Source organism: Nuphar pumila, chromosome 11 (genome assembly GCF_984573655.1).
Source record: "Nuphar pumila chromosome 11, dmNupPumi1.hap1.1, whole genome shotgun sequence".
NCBI classification, from domain to species: Eukaryota; Viridiplantae; Streptophyta; class Magnoliopsida; order Nymphaeales; family Nymphaeaceae; genus Nuphar; species Nuphar pumila.
In genome coordinates, this window is record NC_143259.1 from 98,090,278 (window position 1) to 98,114,226 (window position 23,949).

General features: G+C 36.5%; 1 protein-coding gene across 2 annotated transcripts; it reads left to right on the top strand.

Moving 5' to 3' along the window:
- Positions 1 to 15,216: 15,216 nt before the first annotated feature.
- Positions 15,217 to 18,409, top strand: LOC149822577 (patatin-like protein 7). 2 transcript variants are annotated; one of them, XM_089981140.1, is made up of 3 exons: positions 15,217 to 16,227; positions 17,613 to 17,675; positions 17,774 to 18,409. In XM_089981140.1, exons 1-3 carry the CDS (start codon positions 15,310 to 15,312, stop codon positions 18,050 to 18,052), a joined length of 1,260 nt encoding a protein of 419 aa, XP_089837266.1. In that variant the 5' UTR covers positions 15,217 to 15,309; the 3' UTR covers positions 18,053 to 18,409. The 2 variants fall into 2 exon arrangements, with proteins under 2 accessions (XP_089837266.1, XP_089837267.1); XM_089981141.1 differs by having other exon boundaries at positions 18,262 to 18,409.
- The last annotated feature ends 5,540 nt before the right edge of the window (positions 18,410 to 23,949 follow it).

The following is a 23,949-nucleotide window of genomic DNA, read 5'->3' on the forward strand; positions in this document are numbered from 1 at the left end:
CCCACCCTTTTTTCATACCTTTTGTATTTTGTTTCATTTTTTGTTGGTTTTCAAGCTTTTATTAGAAGAATACATTTTAAACAAATTCATGTCGTCAACCCAACATATGAGATTTCGAATATATTGCAATGGCATGACATCATATCAGGCATTTTCCATGTTGAGATATCAAATCATGGTATTGAACACATCGACATGATTTTATCATCTAAATAAATATATAATCACTATCTATTTCATTTAGCATATATTTTTAATGCTCATCTTTTCGTGTATTTTTAAGTTTTCAAATTGATCTATGTTGCCAATATTTTAATGACACATACCTATATGAAGACAGGTAGATTCTGAATACCATTGGATATGTACTCGCACTACAAGAAAAACTTTATTTAGCGACAAAAATTTGTGACTAAAATAATTCATCTCAAAGTTACGACAGATTAGCGAGAGAAAATTATCCCTCCCTAAATTTGGAATCAGTTACGGAATTAGCGACGGAAAAATTATGTCTCAAACTTCATCGCAAATTTACGACGGATTAGCGATGAAAGAATTTTGTCTCAAACTCCGTCGCAACTTCGCGACAATATTTTTTCGTCGCTACTCTGTTGCAAATTTGTGATGGCATTTGTGACGGAATTTTTTTGTCGCTAATTCGTCACTAAATTTCTCGTAAAACCCTAATGCAAGCCATTTTCTTTTCCCTTTCTGTTTTATCTTGTCGCCCGCTGCCCGCCACCCATCGCTCATCGTTCGTCGCCCACTGCCCGTCATCCACCGCCCATCGATCGTCGCTCGTCGCCCTCTCCTTCACCTCCTCCTTCTTCCCTCACTCCATCTTTCTCACTACTGTGTGCCGCCGACAACGACCCCCGAGCACTCTCCCTCTAGTCTCCTTTTCCAACCCGTCGTCGTCGGTGAGCACCGCCGCCAGGCGACAGCGCCACCACCACTACTTCCTTCTCCTTCGTCCTCTTCTTTTGTTTACCAGGATCAACGCAGGCAACCCTCTCTGCTGCCTCCTTGCCTCCCTTGTGTGCTCTCACCGACGACCCTTGTCGGGTAACCCACGACGCCAGCCGCCTCCATAGGTAACATCTTTCTCCTTTGTGTGTCTTCTTCTTCTTGTCCTCCTTTTTCTTTCCTGTCGACCGGTAGTGGTTAAAGCCCTATCTGTCTGTCTTTTTCGGCATCCAATGTCGTTCGACAGGGGATGAAGCCCCTACCAGTATTCCATCAAGTTGGCAGCCATGGTAGTTCGGCAGAGGCTAAAGCCTCTGCCAGTATTCCCTGTCTCTCTATTGCGGCAGAGGAGGGCGAGACCCTCCCTGCGCTCCCCCTCTCTCACGTTCAGCGTGCTTGTGCCCCCAGCTTGCTTGCTCACTCATTCAGCAGTTGTGCCAGCTAGTGGGGGGAACTTCAGGCATGTTGTGCATGCTTTGAGCATGAGTGGGGTTGGCTTTGGTACCCAGCGCCGTCATGGCTATGTGTTGTGCTTTTTCCATGAGGTGCTTGACCCTCTTCTTGTCTTCAAACAAAGTCCATGTTTCCCTTCGAATTATGGGATCAGTTTCCCATTTGATTTGGAGAAACCGAGTTCCCGTTTGTATATTTATGCTTTGCAGGTGCATAGCTGAACTAATTGCGCGATGCTTAGTGCTATGCATCGCATGTGGCTAAAAATGTCATGCAAAAAGAAATAAAAAAAATGCAAAGGCAAAAGCATGCAAATCGGGTAAATACCCATGGTGAGTAAGTGATCCAGGCGCATCACAGGTTATTTACTTTCTTGGATGCAACATTTTTCTATTCACACACTCACTTAGTTGTGGATATCTAGGACTGCTTTGCTGGAGTTTGGAGATCATGCTGAGCATAATTTGAATGTATGAAAATAGAAGTGCTCTTATTTTTGAAGTTCAGATTTCATGCTAGACATGGTAGTAATTAGCAGGATATTGGAGTGTGTTTGTTGCAGGTACATATTTGACATTGTTGTGGTATGAATGAGAAATTGTATTGTCATGTTTGATGTGACTGTATTCATGCTTGCATGAAGTTATTTTCAATTTGATTATGCCTTCCATGTGAAATTGTATCATGAAAACATGCTTCAAATGAATGTATCGTGTTGATGAATGTGATTTCATCATTCTAAATATCCATGTGATGAGTGTAAATATGATGTGATAGTTTTGCACATGAAAATATTAAGTTATCAATGCATGCATCATAGTTTTTGTGATTGAATGACATCATATATATATATGTGTGTGTGTGTGTGTGTGTGATATATATATTATATATATATATCAAATCAATACATGATAAATTAGATATTTTCTTCATCATAGTATTATTATGATTCTCTTTTAACCGGTAAAGATAATATTTGTAACATCATAGGACAAAATGGCTGCAAACCATGAATGGATGTACCATATGATAGTTGGTAATAAGGTGTCGCTCGAATATATGGATGGTGTTGACAGTTTTATTGAATTTGCAATGGCAAGTGTCAGTACAGTGGATTACATCGGTCGGATTAGGTGCCCCTGCACGATATGTAAGAACAATCGATTTGTTCTATGAAAAGTGAATGACGGTGGATCCCATCGGTCGGATGATGGTGTTTCCACGTACAATGCCCACAAAAAATAAAACTTCAATATTAAGGTTGTTGTTCTATGGACAATTAGTGACTTCCCTGCGTATGGTATGTTATCTAGTTGGAGCACACATGAGAGGTTGGCATATCCGTACTGTATGGAGGATACAAAATCTTTTAGATTGATGCATGGAAGGAAGTCATGTTAGTTTGATTGTCACTGTCGATTTCTACCCAGCGACCATCCGTTCCGATGACAAAGGAATGTATTCCGAGCAGACACAACTGAAATAGAAAGTCCATCTACATAGTTGTCTAGCATAGAGATTTTAAGACGATTGTGATACTTTTCATATGGATTGACAAATGCCCGTAGTCCGACGCCCTTCCTTGGATTTGGGAAGGAGCACAATTGGACAAAAAATCTATATTTTAGGAACTATCATATTGGCTGACCTTATTGATACTATATAATTTGGCTGTGATGCATGTGGAGAAAAATGTGTTTGATAATGTGTTCAATACGGTAATGAATGTTAAAGGAAAAACGAAGGATAATCTGAAGGCCCGTATGAATTTAAAACTAATATGTAAAAGACCAGAATTGGAACTCCAAGAGTACAATGGCAAAATAGTGAAACCAAAGGCAAGATACGTGCTTGGACCTGATCAAGTAAAGCAGGTATGTCAGTGGTTTAGACAGTTGAGATTTCCAGATGGATATGTCTCTAATATTGCTCGGGCTATGAAGATAGCTGAGGGACAATTATATGGGTTAAAGAGTCATGATTGTCATGTCATTATGCAACAGTTGATTCCCCTAGCATTCCATGATATGTTAGAAAAACCTATATGGGGGTATTATCCGAGTTGAGTAGATTTTTTAGAACATTGTGTGCATCGAAAGTTGTAGTAACTGAGGTAAAGAATCTCGAGGATTCTCTCATCACTACTATTTGTCAGCTAGAGAAGATATTTCTATCAGCATTTTTTGATGTTATGGAACATGTGATCATACATTTGCCATATGAACTTAGAGTTGGTGGTTTTGTGCAATATCGATGGATGTACCCATTTGAAAGGTGTATTTTTATTTATACTTTTCTCTTTAATACTATTGGAAATTTATTGTATTGAAAGATATATATTGTTGACAGATGCATGTTTGACCTCAAAAAAAAGGTTCAAAATAAAGCAAGAGTGGAGGGTTCAATTTGTAAGGCATACACTTTAGAAGAGATTTCAAATTTCTCATCTATGTACTTCGAACCTCATATTTCAATACGTTACACTTTCCCACCTCGTAATGATTATAGAGAACAAGTTATTGTGGCTGACAAACTATCGATATTTAAACCACTTGGGAATGCCTTTGGCAGTTGCCGGTCAAGACTCTTGGAAGATCAAGAGCAAGACGCAACATAAATCTATATCCTTTTTAATTGCTCAGAGATCGACCCCTATATCGAGTAAGTATACATAATATGTTACACTAAGTTCTCTACGTACATAGTTCGATAACATAATTATTTATTAAGTGCAGACAATTTGATCTGGAGTTACGAAGAGAACTTTCACATCTCACTGATTCAGACGTATAGAAAGAACGTGAACATAAGTTTGGGGCATGGTTGAAAGAGTTGGTAAGGACGATGACATGCATTCTTTCCATGTAAACAATAATATGTTACCTAATTGGTCATATTTACAGTCATTGTTTATGCTTGTAGGTCCACCATGGTGACGTTAATAACCAAGGAATATGTGATTTATAAAATGATCCAACCAAAGTTGTGCAATGTTACAACGGGTATATCGTAAATAGTTATTAATTCCATACAAAAGACTACGGTGTACACAAGTCAACGATGAATAGTGGCATGTGTATCAAGGGTAGTAGTTACGGTGAAAATAAACTTGACTACTATGGTGTTATTGAAGAAATAATGGAGTTGACTTACTTAAACATAAATAACATGATAACTTTATTCAAGTGTTATTGGTTTAATCACACAGCAACAAGAGTCGACAAAGCCTCAGGCATTGTGAAGGTGAATCATAAATCAAGGTTTGGAATATATGAACCATTCATATTAGCCTCGCAAGCTCAACAAGTTTACTATACTTCATATCTGAATACAAGAAAGTCATATAGAAATGAATGGTGGGCGGTTTGCAAGGTGAAGTCTAAACTATACTTCGAGTATGATCAGTTACATGAAGACAAGATTGTTGAATAGGGTGATTACTATCAATCAGACGATATGTATGAATTCTCTTATGGTCACAATGTCACGCATGGTTTGCATGTCACATCTTCATTGTCCGATGAAACACGTATGAAAGAATGTGATCCAAATGATATACCAAGTGGATGGGTGCCCAATGAAGAAGAAGATGAAGAGGACGAAGAGGAGGAGGAAGAAGAAGAAGAATATGAAAGTTAAACAAGTAATGATGAAGCATACTCGAGCTAGTGAAGTACATCTTGTAATATATACCATATTAGTTTCTCATATGCTCTTGTTTTTGTAGTTCAGAGTCCATGCTAGTCATGGTTATAGTTAGCAGGATATTGGAGTGTATTTGTTGTAGGTACATGTTTGACGTGACTGTATCCATGCTTGCATAAAATTATATTTGATTTGATTATGTATATATGTTCATGAAATTTCATATCATGTTACATTCAATGCATACTTATCATGTACATGCATAGTTATAAAACTGATTCATGTGGGATCTTTAAATCTTTACATTTCATGCATATATCATGTTCATGCTAAGATCAAGAGTTATTTAATTGATCTAAAAAATATTTTTATTTGTTAGAATATGGTTCGTGGAGGTCACAATGGTCGAGCACCTAGTGGTCAAGGACCAAGTGGAGGTCGTGGGACATCATTAGTTAGATGTCTTTGTGTTATATTTAAATATAAGAATTCATTATATTTTTTTTTATATGTTGATATAAAAATTGTTACTTGTTAATTGTTTTTATAGGATCAAAGCTCAGTGATAGTCAGTATCAGCCTTCATCTTCACATAATCCTTCAATAGGTATATCATTTAAATAAATATACAGTTGATTAGTTTATATGTGCATTGTGTGAATTTCTAACTCATTGTTTTATAGATGATGTTTCGTCTGCACATGACCCACCTACACCAGCTACTCATACATATCACAAGACAACGTCAGATGTTGGGTCTTCTCAGTCTGACACACGATGACTCATTCAAATAGTGTATATCGATAGTCGACCATAAGTATTACATTGTCACTTGTCCAATACTTATCTTAGAAATAGTCTGTATCGATAGTCGATTGTTAATGTGTACCAATTCATGTGTAGTTCAAGGTTCGAGCCACAAGAAGTAATACAAGAAATTAGAAAGTCACTACTTCAGCATCTACCAGGACCGATCGCTCAATGGAAAGAGTACCCGAAAGAGGTGTTGGAAAGATTATGGTCATCATTCATGGTATATAATCGTTTATCATAGCTAATGTGTTTCATATTTAATTTTCGGTTATAGACATATGCACTAACTTTCTGAAATTATTTGTAGGCTTTAAATCGCTTCGCGATTACGAAGGAGGAGCAGCAGGCGACGATAATGTGACAGAATGTGGTTGTCAGTCGATTTGCCAATATGCTTCATAATATGAAGACTGCAGCAATAAAAACAGTTGGTGGGATAGATGATTCACTACATTGGAAGGGTCATGGATTTTCTGCTATCAGGATAGATTATTGGGATGCAATGCGCGACAAGTGGGCGAGCCATGAATTTTAAAACTACTCAGTAAAGATTGCACAAAACCGAGCGAAGATGTCAGATGCCCATCTACACATAGGTGGTTCTAGGACTTTTGGGGGGCACCAGAAGAAAATGGTAACTCATCAATATATATATATTGTCAAATTTATAAGTATTTCTATAATACTTTTTAATTAATTTGTTTATCATTTAACCGTGCAGGAAGCCAAAAAAGGAGGCATTATGCCTTAAAACCACGAGAGATCTCGTATCAGAGAAGGCGAGAGCGACAACAATATGTATTTATTGTATTAATAAATAATATAATATACAAGTTACCATGAATTACATTATCATAAACATTATAATTATTAATTCATACTGTAATCATTACTTTGTAGGAGTCATACGAGCAACCGATGGTAGAGCAATACGGCAATGACTTCACTCAGCATTCGCCTTTTGATCATGTAGCATGAGTGACTACAACCAATGAACCCAAAAAGAGTCGTGTGTTCGGGTTTGGGAGTAATATGAATACCACACCAGTTATTGCCTCTTCCAGCTAGGGCTCTCAGAGTTCTCCCGCCAGCATCAACTCCCAGCGTCCGATTGACCTTGTTAATTCTTGGGATGGTATTCGCCAGACTGTTAAGGATACAGTGTGTGACTTTTTACATGAAGTCATTTTTGACGTTGTCCGTAATGAGTTATGCAACTTTTTTCGGGATAGAGAAACTTTATCTGCATTCAACATGAGCTCTGGTGCCCGTCAGGTATGAATGATTGAAACACTATGAATTTTTATTGCTAGCATTAGAACACATGTATGCATGATTGAATCACTATAAAAAAATTTGACTGCCTTAAAACACATATATGCATAATTAAATCACTATGAATTTTTATTGCTAGCATTAGAACACATGTATGCATGATTTTATCACTATGAAAGTTTTTTTACTGCCTTATAACACATATATGCATAATTGAATCACTATGAAAGTTTTTTTGACAATCTTAGAGCACATATGTGCATGCTTGAATCACTATGACATTTTTTTGACAACCTTAGAACACATAACTACATGATTAAATCACTATAATTTTTTTTTGTCAGCCTTCATTAGAACAAATATATAAATGATTGAATCAGTATGAAATTTTTTTGACTGCCTTATAACACATATATGCATGATTGAATCACTATGAAAGTTTTTTGACAGCCTTAGAACACATATAAGCATGATTTCATCACTATGAAATTTTTTTGATAATCTCTGAATTTTGTTTATGTCCTTCACTTTATTGCTAGTCTATCTATCATTCAACCATGCTATTTTGATTGTCTTAGATTAGGTGCATTGCATATAATTTATTTCATTATATTTTGTTTATCAATACTAACATTTTGGTTCTCTTGTAGGATGCTGGATATGATCAATGTAGAGGAGTTGATGAATGCAAGGATGGAGGGGCAGATCGAGACAATGAAGAGGATGATGATCCAAATCTTGACGAGGATTAGCTTCATCTGTTGAATTTGTTTCAAACGAAACTCTTTTTGTATGTTCATTTGTAACAAATTAGAACTTGGCGAGGATTATATTGGGTTGTTAATTTTGTTTCACTTATAACTTGTGTTAAATTTGCTTCACCTACTTTGTATTTATATTTTTTATGTGTACTTTATTTTTTATACACAGGATATATAAATTGTATAACGAAATATTTTTTTTCGATATTTATATTTCAAACAAATTTTTTTATTTATTTTTTTATTTTTGCGATGGATTAATGATGGATAATATTCGTCGTTAATTAGTATCAGCCTCCAATTTAGAGACGGATTAAGGATGGATATTTATCCATCACAAAACTGAATCAACCGATATTTTGTGACGGATTGTAATCCGTCGTTACAATAGCGACGGATGTGTATCTGTCGCAAAACCAAATATCTGCGGATTAGCGATGACCTCGCGACAGATCATGGCATTCGCTAATCCATTGCAAATTAGCGACGGAAGTAGCGACATATATGTTTTGTTGCTAATTAGCCACTAGAAAATTATGATGAAAGTTATCTCTCGTTAAACTGTTTAGTGATGGATTTGTGATGGATTAGCTACGGATTATGTCCATCGCTAATCTGCAGATTTCTTGTAGTGTCAAAATCCAGTTAAGATCTTCGTTAGTGTAACAAAGACTTAACGTGTAAGCCTCTTTAGTCCCAGTCAGGGCTTACTGATCCTCAGATTTAATTAAGATTGAAATGTGAGGGTTTGATCAGACCACAATGATATGACTCACTAGACAGTGACTGGATCCTAGCATATTTTTTTTAGGGTCGGTAACTTAACATTTGCTATGAAAAAGTATAAAGTTTATAATTAAGATGTGAAAACTTATTTACTATTTGTTTCCAAATGATAACAATACGTGTCGGCTTTGGAAAAAGCAGACCTACACCCAGAGGTGGCTAATGCCCCAGTTCGACCCATTAACCTAATTGGAACTGGCCTGTTGGAACCCAGACCCGCACGGCCCAAGAGCTACAGTAACGGTCTGGGCCCAACTCGTGAACCGTGTAGTGGGCCGTGTTCAGGCCCGTCTGCCACCTCTACCTACACCACCTAATAGTCTAACCGATGCAAACAAACCAGCAAGACCGAAACCTAAGTGTAATTAAAATAACAGGTTCAACTAAAAATTTAAGAAACTCGAAAGATAATTAGGAGAATAGAATTTAATGAAAAACTAAAACAAGGTAAGGCCTGTGGACCACAATGGTTCAGCTGGTCATGATTGACCATGCCAAAAGGGGGCCGATATCCAATCAATTCCGTAGCAAGCATGCATATTTTATTATCATTAAGAAACTTTCGGCCTAAGCATTAAGTTTGGGCATATCCAATGCTAAACGTCAAATGTGCGAGTCATGTCGTGTTTGCCCCATACATGTTGCATACACCCCTTTATATCATATAATATATAAAAGTTTAAGTGGATGTTATCTTGACAAAAGACTATTTTCTTTATATTTTCTTTCAAGACATGACAGTTTAATGGATATTATATCAAAACATACACTATTGTAAAAAAAAAAAAAAAAATTATTCACATTGTATGCAACCATATCGAAATTGTGACTACATTATTTCCCATTATTGAAAATGTGCCTAATTACCTTTCATTATTATTATTTGTTTGCTAAAAGGTGTTAACCCCTTTCCAAATATATATATATATATATATATATATGCCTGAAAATTGAATGAAATGATACTATTGGCTAATTTTCTCTTTTTTCTTTTTTTTAAACTTAAATGGTATAAATGGGTTTCACTTGTGTCTTCAATGCTAAGATGAGGTGGAGCCCTAGCCATAGGTCTCACTTGGCTGTTCTGATGAGGTGACGCGGCAAGGGTGGCTCCCACACGGCTGGATGGAGCTTGAAGCTTATGTTTGGAGCAGCACATAATTGATCTGCTTCCAGTAATTGGTGCATCAGGTTTGGATTTGGGCTTGCAACACTCGGATCCATTTCGAGATCGTGGGACAACGTATGCGGATTTGGTTCTTCCACGATTGGTTCTGCGTCATTAAAAAAATGCTTTTACTGTGTTATATGTGAGTAAGAATTTGATACTAATGAGTATAAAACTATTGAGTAAAATTCACTTTTATTGAACCTTGCATATGTGATCTACATCATTTGTTTAATAGAAAATTTGTTTTGAATCGTTTGATTATGACATGTAACCAAGTTTTTCATGAACTTCAAAACTCAACAACTGACTATGCATGTAAATTTTATTGACTCAAAAAGTAGTTTACTTACATAAAAAAATACATAACATTAAGTTCCTATCCTTAGCAAATGAGTCGTGTCAAAACCATCTATGTGATAGGATTGAATCAATACAGTTTGTACGTATGATTTCCACATCAATAGTTCAAAGCCTTCAATAGTACCAAATATAAACTACTTTTTATTATAATATTAAAGCAATCTCATCTATCTTTCTGTCCTTACTGGAGCCCCGCAATAGGGATTGGTGGTTGCAGTGCTCCATGATCTAATTCTTCAACTTATCTCATTTTTCTAGATAAGTTGGTGCGTCCATTTTCTTGGCTTTTCCCAATGAATCTGTGGCTGCATTTTTTTTTTCATGCTATTTACTTTAAAAGAGACTCTTTTGTGGTGAATGGGGTTTCTTTCTTACAAAAAGTGAAACAAACAAGTTTATGAGAAATATATGATAGAACCTGATAATAAATGCCAAAAAAACAGCCTTTATGTCAAAATGGGTTCATACCTTTTTTAAAAACGAACTACTTTCCCTCCCTCTAAAGTGGTTCTTTCAAGGGAAAGAGCCTTCCTTGAATGGAAGTGTAACGAACGCCGCGTTATAGTGACAAACGTTTCTATCGGCAAAATCTCGTTTTTCAAAAACTCGTGAGAAATTGAAAAAAAAATCATAAATCTCACTTCTTTTCGGAAAAATCTTGGCAATAAAAAATATATATATAATATAAAAAAAGTATAAGAAAATATTAATAAAAATACACAGTTTTTCACTATAAATAGCTGTTTAAAACATAAATATCGTGGTATTTATGTTTTTTCATAAATCTCACGATATTTTAAAAATCTTGCAAGAAATTGTCATTTTAAACTTAGGCAATTTCTCGCGATATTATGAGAAGATTTTCATAAATCTCGCGATATTTGTCACTATGCGCCCCTTAACTCTCATGACATACCTTTTAACCTTTGTAACATAGTTTGGTCTGTTTTATCCTGTTTGGTAGGCACGCTATGTTCGTATCATTTTCGTTTTCTTATTTTCTTGCTTTGTCCTTCAATGCCAGCGATAATGATGAAATTACTCTCTTTTTGCATACAAAACACCTCATATACGGATTAAAGTAGCGAACCCTATGGAGGGTTGGTAAACCAGCCGAACATAGGGTATTCAAGCTTGGCTCATTTCTTTTGTTGAGTCGAGCCGACCTTGAGCTCATGAAAAGCTTGAGATAAATGAGCCGAGAACCGGCAAGGTCATGTATAAAAATATATATATTTTTAAAACAATCTAATTTGAACCCTATACCTACTAAGCCAAGCTCAAACCAACTTATTTATAAAATAAATATGTTTCAAACTTGTAAGCAGAGGATCTCTATTGGAAAAGAAAAAAAGAAGTGGATCTCTACTGGATAAGGAGGGTCAGCTTGGGTCCTCCATTTTAGGTTGAGATTGCCTTCCTCTCTATAAAAAGCTCTTGTAATCCTCATTTATTTGGCATTAGATTAGTAAAGCTTTTTGAGAGGTTATTCACTACTTTTTGTAGTTTGTTGTTTAGTGGTATTTGGCTTCCTCTTACAAAGGAGATTAGACTCCTTAGGGTTCATGCTTAAGGGGAATCACCCCCACTCACGTCTCTTCCTTCCCTCTCTCTCTCTCTCTCTCTCTCATGCATCTCCTTCTCTCACATACATCTCCATCACCAAACCATTGTCGCCCCTGCCAACCGTGGCCTTGATTCGAGTGTACAACCCTCTATCAGGTCTATCTTACGTGGTATCAGATCATGTTTTAATTAGGACTCCAAAGTTGATCTTGCTAGCTACTAGAAGGAGTTTCTACAACAAGGAGCCAAGGCCTTATCGGATCTGCACATCTGATTCAGTCGCAACCAACCATGTACTTCATCAACCATGACAATCTGCACACGGATCCCCTCTTTGATCGTGCTTAAAAAATCAAATCTGCATCTATACATAAGAATCAAGTTCTTCGATTCTTATACTTTAAATTTGAATTTAGAATCATTAAAATCTGACCTCTGGGGATCCTAATCCAAAGTTCAAAAGACAGACCTCATTCTGCTTGTTCTTAAAAAGGATCGACATAGGTCTATAGTCCAGTCCGATTTTCAAAAATTCATTCCAAAAAAATCCTAAAAACTCAATGTAGTTAGCCATACCCATCCTTAATGAACTTGATTTATGGATCAAAAAAATCATATTTTGATATGTAGATTTCCCCAATTTACCAAAACTTGTCAGATCCAACACCTGGATCGTGATGACCTAACATTTTTAAACTTGGAAAGTTTTTATAAGCCTGATCCTAAGTCCTAAAATCTTGAAATTCTTATCGCAGCTAACTACATATGTTAGCCTTCAAACTCTTTTTACAAATCACAAAAATTCATCTGGATCACTGAGATCTGGTCCAATCTTTAGAACTTGTCAAAACCCAGAAAATTGACTGAGGCCAGTAATTGGGGGTGTCTCACCAATCTCTGGTCCTTTCTGTCCTCCTAGATCAAATACAAAATAGTGGGTCATTGCATGCATCTTGGATATCCCCTCTTTGTTGTCCTTGGGCCTTAGCTCAACCTTGTACTCCTTATTTTTTGATGGCACACCAACAACTTTGAGTTGTTTGTTGTCTTGAATTGAGGTTGAAGTAGTAGCACTGCAATTCTATAATTTGGGCATTGGCTGCGATTATGAAAATATGAGAGATAATATAAATTGTTGTACATGCAGTTTCTCCATTCCAGTATCATGCGACCATTGCTGACTAAGTTGCCCAAACACATGTGGTTCTTGCTGCTAATGAAAATGCCACTGCAAGTGGTGATGTTGTTGTTGAAACTCGAATAGGAGCATCCTCATTTACTTCGTTAACTCGCATCGATCTTTCAATTCATTGAAGATCTGCATTCTTCACACGATCCTGCAAAGAATGGTGAAAGATCTGCATAGAGAATGATCCAATCATGATTTAATCTTGCCTTAAGTTGATCTCATTGATGTTTAATCATAGTTATGGTTTTGATAACTTTTTTCAATTGTAATTTTGTCTCATTGGAAGAGCCTCTATAAGCATGTGCCAAATCAGGGTGGGCATATAAAGGAGTAGTGGTGCGCTCTTGGGAGCACATGACAGTAGAACGATTCTCCATGGCAAAAGGGCTACTCAACGTGGACTCTAGCTTGCCCACATGAAGAACGTAGCACACTGGGAACGTAGGAGGAGGGTTCACACATAATGGAACACCTCAAACACCAAACGATGAGGTTTCTACTGTGCGGATTGGCTAGGCACAAGCACAAAGGTTCAGGCATGCAAACCCTATTTATTAGCCTCAATAAGCCGTGAAGGTGAGCATGCAGGCTTCATATACAGTAATCCACGTTATACTAAAAAATAAATTGAAACAATGGTGAGAGTCAAGGGGCGAGAGGTCGGGCACCTACTCTCTCTCTCTCTCTCTCTCTCACTTCTCTTCTTTCTTCCCCTTCTTCTGTGTTCCTCTCTATCTCTCATTAGGGATTTAATTAAGGCTCTGATTAGGATTTTGAATAAGAAAATTTTTTATTAGGAATTTTAATCAATTTTTTTAATTAGAGCTTTTTGTATTTTTTATTAGGATTTTCTTTGATTTGATTATGATTTTTTTAATTTTTTTATTAGACCTTTGAATCAAATATCTCTAATTAGGGCTTTTGATTTTTAATTTGATTCGAACTTTTCTTTTATTTAATTAGGATTTTTTCGTTTGATTTTTATTGATTAGGGCTTGAATCAAGCATCTTTAATTATGATTTTTATATTTAATTTGATTAGGGTTGTTTTTCTTTGATTTTCTTTGATTAGGGTTTGAATTAAGGTTTTTTATTTTTTATTTTATGGTTTATTTTTCTTGTAGATTAGAATTTTTTAGTTTATATATGGTTTATTTATGATTTATTTAATTATAATTTATATTTTATAATTTATTTATGATTAATGAATGGTTTTTCCATTTGTTTATAAAAACATATGAATTCTTATTTTTTTATCAAATTACCCAATATAAATAGTTTTTATTTTGTTCTCAAATCCAGTTTGAGATCCATATTCTAGGATAAATTCAAAAAATTTTTTGGTAAACTTTCATAATTAGATCTAATATGATCTTGATTAAAGCATTTATATATATAATTGAATTCTTATTTTTCTCAAATTACTCTAATTTTTAAACATTTTTTGGTAATTAGATCCAAATCCGAAACCAAAATCTATAATGTGCATGTTAAAACACTGAGGTGGATCATTGTCATACTACATAACCCGCATTTGGGTGCATTCTTCTTTTCTTGGTCTTTCATTTCCTCATATTCCAAATAACTTATCAAATTACAACGTATTAACGGCTAATGCACCATTCTTTTATTGAATTTCAGAGACATCATGGTCTAATCACGAGGATAGCATTTTATCACGGTGTCGGATCTCAAGTTTTTATAGAATCTGACGTAGATCGATGTTTTTCCCTTGTCTTCCTATAGCTCATCAACATAAAAAAAAAAAAGAGTTTTATAGAGATCTCTATCAAAACCAAAACTGTGGAATTTCGGTACCTTATACCAATTAGAGTTACCACCATCTTTTACAGGGATTTTCATTCAAAGCATACTATTCAAAATAAAGTTGTTCAACCCATCATCCATATGGGACAAGCCCAACAACATAAATCAAACTTGGGATACAAGGCACACAACTTTTTATCCAATAAAAACAATTGTTGAACGTTAAGTACAGTTATTATAAAACAAACAGGACTTAAGATAGAACTTATGTTATGCCTGTTTTGTTGTTCTGTTCTATCTAATCTTGGATAATCAATCAAACACTCCCCAAAAAACTGGCCGACCAGAACTTTAATACTCGCCTCGTCCATGTTCAATATGTACACCCTTACGTGTGAGACTCCCCTTCTCCCCCACATAAGACCAAATCTTTCACAGACCAAATCTTTCAGATACTGGAGAGAGAGAGAGAGAAACTCTGTAGAGAGAGAGCTTGAATCCAGGCGGTTAGCCGGTTCGAGCTGTATTGTTTTTGCTCGCTCCGTTTCCTGAAGTGAATGGCCTCGACTCTTCTCGAGCCGAGCTGCGAAGCCGACAAGCTCAGCTACGAGATATTCTCCATCCTGGAGAACAAGTTCCTCTTCGGCCTCACAGAAAAGGTCGCCGGAGAAAGCCACGCCGGAGGGGAGCGGTTCAGCCGCGGGAAGGTCCGCGTCCTTTGCATCGACGGCGGGGGAATCCCTGGCGGCCTCGTCTCCGGCAAGGCCCTCGCCTACCTCGAGGCCGCGCTCCGGCGGAAAGCTGGCAACCCGGACGCGAGGATCGCCGATTACGTCGACGTCGTAGCCGGGTCCGGCGTCGGCGGAATCCTCGCTTCCATGCTCTTCACCCGGTCAGGCGACTCCGGCCGGCCGCTGTTCCACGCCGAGGACACGTGGAAGCTCCTCGTCGACCGGGCTCGGGATCTCTTCCCCTCGCGCCTAGGATTATTCCGGCGACTCGTCGGCCGATCTTCGGCGTCTCGGTTCGAGCGTGTCCTCAGGCGCCTCTTCGGAGAGGCGACGCTCCGGGACACGCTGAAGCCGGTGCTGGTCCCGTGCTACGATCTCTCGAGTTCGGCGCCGTTCCTCTTCTCGCGGGCGGACGCAATGGAGACGGACAGCTACGATTTCAGGATCGCGGACGTCTGCTGCGCTGCGGCGGCCGATCCAGCCGTCGGGCGGCCGGTGCAGCTCCGGTCGGTGGACGGCCGGACGAGGTGCGTCGGCGTCGATGGAAGGATCGTGATGAACAACCCGACGGCCGCGGCGATCACGCACGTGCTGAACAACAAGCAGGAGTTTCCTATCGTCGCCGGGGTGGAGGACTTGATTGTCCTCTCCCTCGGCGCCGGAGAGTCTTCCTCCGGCTACGGGAATCTGGCGCCGAGGGCGTCCGAGTTGGTGAAGATCGCCGGAGATGGGGTCTCTGATCTGGTAAATTACCGCAACGCCTTTTTTTTGACATTTTGTTGACCATGGTTTTACCTTTTCCAAATTACTCCTAAGGAATTGGGAAAAGGAGGCGTTTGTTTGTTCGTTTTTCCCTTTTATTTTTGTGTTTTTTAAATATTCAATCTTTTGACCAAGTGACCTGGGTGGCATGGAATGTAGCCCAAGATCATAAAGGAGAAGGCGTCATCAATGAGTGTCAAATAATTTTCTTGACATGTCCCTTTTCTTCTTCAAAGTTTTCAAAAACTCTTCATAATTAATGAGAAGAAGATCATCATCAACAACTTTGTAAAGAAAAAGAAATACCCATAAAGAAGCCGAATTCTCAAAATTCCCGAGTATTCTCTACTACTGCCAAACGGCCTTGGCTGCTAGACAGGCGGTCAAAGTTGAGTTCCTGTGGGCTTCTCCACTCTATGCAAGCCTATGGCCGGCATAGCCCTCAGGGGTGTGGTGCTACCCTCGGAGTTCTATTTTATGATGCTCGCCTGACTGACCGTAAGTATGGCAGGCTGAGCCAGTGCGATCAAGTATTCGTGCCAGGTTTTCTTCCAGTTATGAATAAAAAAAAATAGAGTTGATTATTTGGGTATTTATTCATTGTAATATATACTAAACTATCGTTCCCTCCATACGCCGAGGCTCCAACGAAATAAATGCAACCGTAAAAAGAAATGACGACGTTAGTAAAATGCTCTTAATGTAATGGTTAAAGCCATAGGGATCCGCATCTTTATAATTTCACAAAACGTTGAAGTATATTTTTCTATGTCTGTTTCGTTGTTGCGACTATTAATAAACGATGAAAGCAAATAATTACCCTTTAATACTGTGTTTATTTCAAGAAGACGACGAAGGAATGATCTTGTCCCCGGCCAGTTAGTTTCATTCCCCAATTGCTTTCATAGCTGCAAAGATAAATGGAAAATTTCAATTCGAAATACCATAGCTAATATCAACCAAGTCTGTGCAGTACTTTAGACAAGTTGGGGGAAGAAACAAAGAAGAGGGAAGATAAGGCCGGACGTGTCTGTAGAAGAGGAAAGACATGGGTGGGGGGTTGGCATCGGTGGCGATGGGTCGTGAAACTTTAGCCACATCTTATGGTGTTTTATGAACTTTTAAAGAAATGATAATGATAATTAAAATATGTAAAAAACAAATTTCCAAATCTATCTATTAAAAATACTTTAATAACAATGATTTTATACAAAACAATGGTTTTATGATTGTAAAGGCATCACTTGAATAATGAGTACCAACTTTAGGAAAATACACCATTTTTTTCTCTTGTCTAACCCTGCCTTTATTCTTTATGGGATACGATTGATGTCTAATCTTTCTTTCTCTCGCTTGCTTAATTTCAGGTGGATCAGGCAGTATCATCGGCGTTTGGTCTAAACAGAGCCACCAACTACGTCCGTGTCCAGGTACCAATCTCTTCCCCCCCACCACCCCAAACTAGTGCTCCCTTTCTTTTCATCCAACAATACACGGCTGAGGGGGCGTTTCGGTCATTCTCTCTCAGGGAAACGGCCTCGGGCGCCCGAAGCTATCCGGCCACGACTCGGCGAGCATGAGAAAGATGGCGGAGCTCGCGGACGAGGTGCTGGCGCAGCGGAACGTGGAGTCGGTGCTCTTCACGGGCCGGAAGGTGACGGAGAGGACCAACGCCGAGGCGCTCGACTGGTTCGCGGAGGAGCTTGTGAGGGAACACAATCGTCGCAAGCCCAGGGCCTTCCCTACCGTCGTCCTCAAGCAGGCCTCGTCCGCAACGTCCTCGGCCTCGCCGGTTTCTTCGCGCTGATGGACGGAAACCCGAAAATTTTTCCTTCTTTTCTTTTCTTTTTTTCCACTCCCTCTGGACTCGAGGAAGAATTTGGGCGATGCCATTGTATACCAAAAAACAAAAGAAAAGAAAAGAAAAATAGGGATGGCACTTTCTTGATTTTTGTAGCTGTTAAGGGTTTATACAGACAATTCCTTTTTATTATTTTTCTTCTTTTCTCTGATTAGGTCGCTGCTTGTGACGGATTCCGTCCGCCCTCCGAGTGGGCCGATCGGTATTTGGCCAGTTTCGAAGTTGCTGTATAAAACCATATTGGATGTGTAAAATGTAAGTCCATATACTTAACTATAGGGAAATTTTCAAATATCTCTAAAATTTTTCGTCTTATTCATGTGCATGCCAGACGTTTCGGAGTTTTACAAATATCCGCCAAAGTTTTTATCTGGGTTAATCAAATGATCCCAGTTTAGTTACCTCTAATAAATTATTAAAATAACCACATGCCTTACCCATGGGACGAGCCCTTGTCCAAATTTTTTAGTTTATGTCCAAGCAAGCACACACAGTCATATTATATTCTCGAACCTATAAATCGAATTTCTGCCTGCTCATATTATCTTCTATTCTATGGTATCTTTGAAATCATACTAGACACAATTAATAACAATGTGGATATAACGGGAATGGATTGAAACGCACTGCATGGTTCGGAATATTGTTGGGTTAATTGGCTTACTGCAATTTAAACTTCATTATATATTTTTTTTCTAAAAAAATATTAACAACAAACTTTGTAGTGTAGTGGTTAGTGCCTTGTTGCTCGTTGGGGGAAGTCAAGAGTTCAAATATCATTGTAGTTAATAAGATTCTTACTTTGTTCTTGAATGAAGGCAAACTAGTAATTCTAAAGGTTAAAATGATAACTTCAAAACATGAGTTTAGTGTTAACCCAACAATCATCCAACATTAGCTTATGATTGGGTTAGTTTGATTAAACAATAAGAAAACTTTTGTGGGCATTTTGCAAACTCTGAAAGGTTTGATATTCAGATGAATTAGACCAAACAGTAAGTTTGGTATCCACATGAATTAGACCACAAATATTTTTGGGGGTATTTGAAAATTGTTTTAACTACAAAATAAAAAAGATTACTTGTGAGACAAGTTAAATGTGGCAGCAACTTATTAGTGCTTATTCTCTTCTTGGTTCTCATGTAATAGAATGTCTAAGTATTTGTGAAATTTTATACCAGACCCGTCCCGAGTTTCGATTAAGACTCGCAATTTTTTAATGTATATAAAAAAAAATGGTTTTACAGGCTCGGATTTGGTTCGTCTTATCGGGTTTGGGTATGGTTTTTCTTATAGTGAACATAATTAGACCCAGGTTTGAACCCAATACCATACCCGAAAATCTAATCCAAGTTTGGTTTCACCCTAGTCCGAACCGAACCTGACCCACTGACACTTGCACATAACTAATCAAAAAAGACTAATGATGTGAGATAAACAAAATTAAAGGGTACAAAGTGATGGCTCACATGATGTCAACATCAGTGGCCCCACTGGCAGCTGTAGTTCTCTTGAATTGGACGGCTGTGATGCCAAAACACCAGAGATCAGTGATTATCTCACCTGATCTGCTACTGTGATGTCCGGCGTTGGTGCTTCTAAATTCAACTGGTTTTGATTCGGGATCGTCGGATTTTGTGGAACAAAGGGTTGGGATGGGATGAACGTGTCTGTCTAGGTGATTTTGTGAATAATGTGGTGTTCATAACCCAATTAGTGGCGGTTTCGAGTCAAACGAGTCTCAGACAGGGCTTTACAGGGGATACCGAACCTAGTAAACTGGACCATATTATGGATGTAAAAATAAACGCCGGAATAAAACTCCACTCCAATTCAGGTTGGCTCAAGCTATGACCGGTTCGGGTTAGATCTCTCATTTTTGTATTTATCAAATCTCGTCTGACCTATCCAAGGTTTTGGTTTAATATCTCATTTTCAACCCAACTCTCTCTTACGCCTGTTTGGGACTAAAACCAGAAATTCAAATGTCTAGTTTTCTACTTTTTCATATTTTAAAATTTCAAGTTTATTAAATTCTAGAAAAGTACAGTGTTTGGATGCACTTGAAATTCTTGTAAAAAAATCCAGAATAAAAATTTTCACCTGTTTGGTTATAGATTTAAAATTTCAAGATCACTCTTCTCTCTATTTATATAAATATATATACGTAAATGGGTCATATTGTACAACAAATTTGATGCATTTTCTCAAATGCTCCATAAATTTTGAAATTCGTCGGGTCCAATTTTGCAAGTTCTTGACTTTTAGAACGTTTTTAGCCTTAGCATGAGTAGATTTCTCTATTTTTGCATGTTATGTATCAACGTCCTCCCAATCTCATTAAATCTCACTAAAAATGAAATTTGTATAATATTTTCATAGAAATAACAAATTTTGTACAATATACGATGCAAAAATGGCTACTTTCACAAAAGCCCCATGAAATTCACATCTATAGTACAAAAATAATGACACTGCTTGTGAAAATCTATTATTTGAGTATTTCGTTAAGAGTTTTGTGTTGGTGGTTGCAAAAGTCTACCTTTCGATACAGAATTCATAAAAAGTTTGTAGAATTCATAAATTTTCACATGTCTACTTTAAAAGATGTAATATTTTGTTTTAACGTGCAGATTTACCTATATATATATATATATATATATATATATATATATATATATATATATATATATATATATATATATATATATAGGGGATTAGAGAGCGAACTTTGCGTTGGTGGTTGTGAAAGTCTACTTTCGATGTGAAATTCATGAAAAGTTTGCAGAATTCATAAACTTTTGCATGTTGTCGACTTTAAGCGATGCAAGATTTTATTTTAGCATGCGAATTTACCGGTATATATATGTGTGTGTTTGTGTTCTTTTTTTTTCATTTATATGTGGAAAGAGTGGTAACTCTTTTCTCTCTAGAACCCTAACACTTTTCCTAGTACTCTTGCAGCGATTCCTGTAAAAAAAAATTGCTCTATTGCGATGCTCATCGACTTTTTTGATTAGTTTTTTCACTCCATTCCAGCTATTATCATTGTTTTCAAACTTTTTTCTTTTTTCTATAGATATGAGTAGTTGTAGTGTTTTTGTTTGGTTGTTGTAAATGTATTATGTATGTTTTCTCATTGTGAGTGTTTTATTTATGTAACCCTATATTTTATTTAATATTTGACACCATATTTACCATTTACGGTTTATCATATTTATGGTTATATATATATATATATATATATATATATATATATATATATATATATATATATATATATATATATATATTTGTTTTTTTATAGTCAAGCTAGGATTAGGAAGACCCCTACCTATTCATTGATCTAATACCTGTTGTGATTTGTATACAAAAAATTACTTTTCTGTAAATGGGTGCTAGTCTGGAGGTTGATCTTTCCAAATTTTTGTCATTCGCATTCTTTTTAATTGTGCTAAGTTTTTAACCAAAAAGTGAGCTTACAATAGCAGTAAGTAATATTAACCTTATGAAAATTGTACAAAGTATATAACAAGTCTACAGACAACAACCCTCTTGGATCCCTTTCTTCCAAGGCTTATAATACTTGATGGTAGATGTTTGTTCGAGTTGTTTCTAGGATGACTTTTAATTTCACTTTTGCATTCTTTAAGATTTTTTACCATGGTGACTATTTCCTATCTTTCAACTTTTCATTATTGAAAAACACCATACTTCCAATATATTACCGGTTGGAGTGTGTGTATTGTGCACCTCATATACCATTTGTCTTGTAAGATACTTTGGATGTTAACCTTTATTCATCCTCTTGGAGGGGGTCCCAATGTCGCAAGTGCCTCTATCTAGCTACCATATGGTGTTCTGAGTGCTTAAGAGTGTGCATCACCAACTACCTCACATGATGAATCACATCCTTCATTACCTATTGCAAGGTCTTGACAACCCTTCAAAATTTTCCTATGCATATTTGATTGTCTTATACTTAATATTCAATGGTTTTGTCTTGGTGTATTGGGGTTAGTGTTGACTGTGCACAAGAATTCAATTAATTAGATATAGTTGGGTTTGACTATGCACAAGCACTGAATAGGGGTTACGAGGGTTATTGTGGGTTGTTAGTTTTCTGAGTAGTTTTTATTAACTGAATGATACGTTATGTGGTCTGGTTAGCCACAACAAGCAGACACTCATAAAAGTATGTATAAGTATTCTATGCTTTGAAAAAATATTTAGCTAGTAGTTTTTAATGAATTGCTTCTTTTTAATTTATATAGTATTTTTCAATAAACTGCACCAATGTCTTATGTCTGTTGTGTATATCTTAGTTATCTTGCGAAAGGCATTATGTATAAATATGGCACAAGAAAGGCATGCAATCTTAAGTCACAAACCCCAATGTCAAAATATTGTAAAGTACTTATATTTAGAGAAGAAATATTGGTGGTCAGTGAAGTGAGTATATTATATGTTGTTTGTTTGTTATATATGTATATGAACTCATTTAAATTTAACATGAATGTATAACTTATTTTGATGATGTAACACCTAAAAAGATTTATAGAAACACTCTAAAAGTACCACATGGAGCAAATATAAGCAAGTTGCAGACTACCAAAGGTCATTTATTATACCCCGTATTTCTCTGTGAGTATCAAAAGCAATGTTTTTGTTATTTTGTTAACGTTTAATAGAAATTAATCAGTAAACATTGAAATTCAAAGCAAATGCTCTAAATGACAAAACATCAAGAAGGGGCTCACAATTGCTTGGAGACCGACTAGTTTTTGTATGCATTATGTGAATGTGACAAGGTATAATTAACGTTTATGTTTACATAACATAAATTTTCAATTGTACGATAACCTTAAACTTGATTTATATTACAGATCTTGATTCTTGTCAACTGGGGTAATTATCATTGGGTTTTTTCAGAAATAAATATGAATGCAAAGGAGTTTAGGATCTACAATTTTATGGGGTCTATAAATCTTGTTGATCAAACCATTAGAGATATAATATGAGAGCATTACTTATTCAATAATGTACTTATTTTTTTCGAGTACTCTTTAGGTTAAATGTTATATTGTAGGTTCATTTTTTATTGGGTGGTTTGACTATAACATTTACATCGACTGGATGGCCACTGTTGTGCAACATATTTCTAAGCAAACGAACTCATAATTATTTTACACGTGTTTGTTAACTCAATTTATACATGTACTTGTTCTTGACTTGGTATATAATTGTTACATATATGATTGTAAAATATTTGTCTTAATGTACGTACTTGGGCTTGGGTGAAGAATTAGATTTCATGCAGGTATGATGTATATCATGTTTTTTTTTATGTAAGCTATTCTTAGTTATTTACTAATAATCATTTTTCAGAATGATGTATTTATTTACATGAAGTGAATAATGAAATTGTGTAAACATGCGAGAAATAAGGTTCATTTGCAGTGGGCCAAAGAGATGGCCGAGGGGGAGGAAGAGAGAGCATCAGATGATGATATGCCGGATGATGAGAAGTTAGTTGAGTTCTAGACAATCTTGGAGAGTATATATTTATGGTTATATATTTTCTATTTTGACAATAAAAAATATGGATGTAATTTTGATAGAAAAAATTAAAACTTAGATGTTATTTAGATGTAAAATTTATTCATAGTTGTATTTAAAAACTTTGTTGTAATTTTGCACGTAAGGTTGACAGAATTTGTAGTTGTTCTGTTATATTTGTGGATGAATTTTAGTTATAAATTTTAAAAGTTTTGTTTGTATGTATTGTTAAATTGTTAAACAGATGGATTTATTCTGTAACAGTGAAACACATTCCATACACA

Coding starts and splice junctions, on each gene's coding strand:
- LOC149822577 (XM_089981140.1), top strand. CDS start 15,310: ATGGCCTCGACTCTTCTCGAGCCGAGCTGCGAAGCCGACAAGCTCAGC. Junction 16,228..17,612: donor GAGATGGGGTCTCTGATCTG/GTAAATTACCGC, acceptor GCTTAATTTCAG/GTGGATCAGGCAGTATCATC. Junction 17,676..17,773: donor CCAACTACGTCCGTGTCCAG/GTACCAATCTCT, acceptor ATTCTCTCTCAG/GGAAACGGCCTCGGGCGCCC.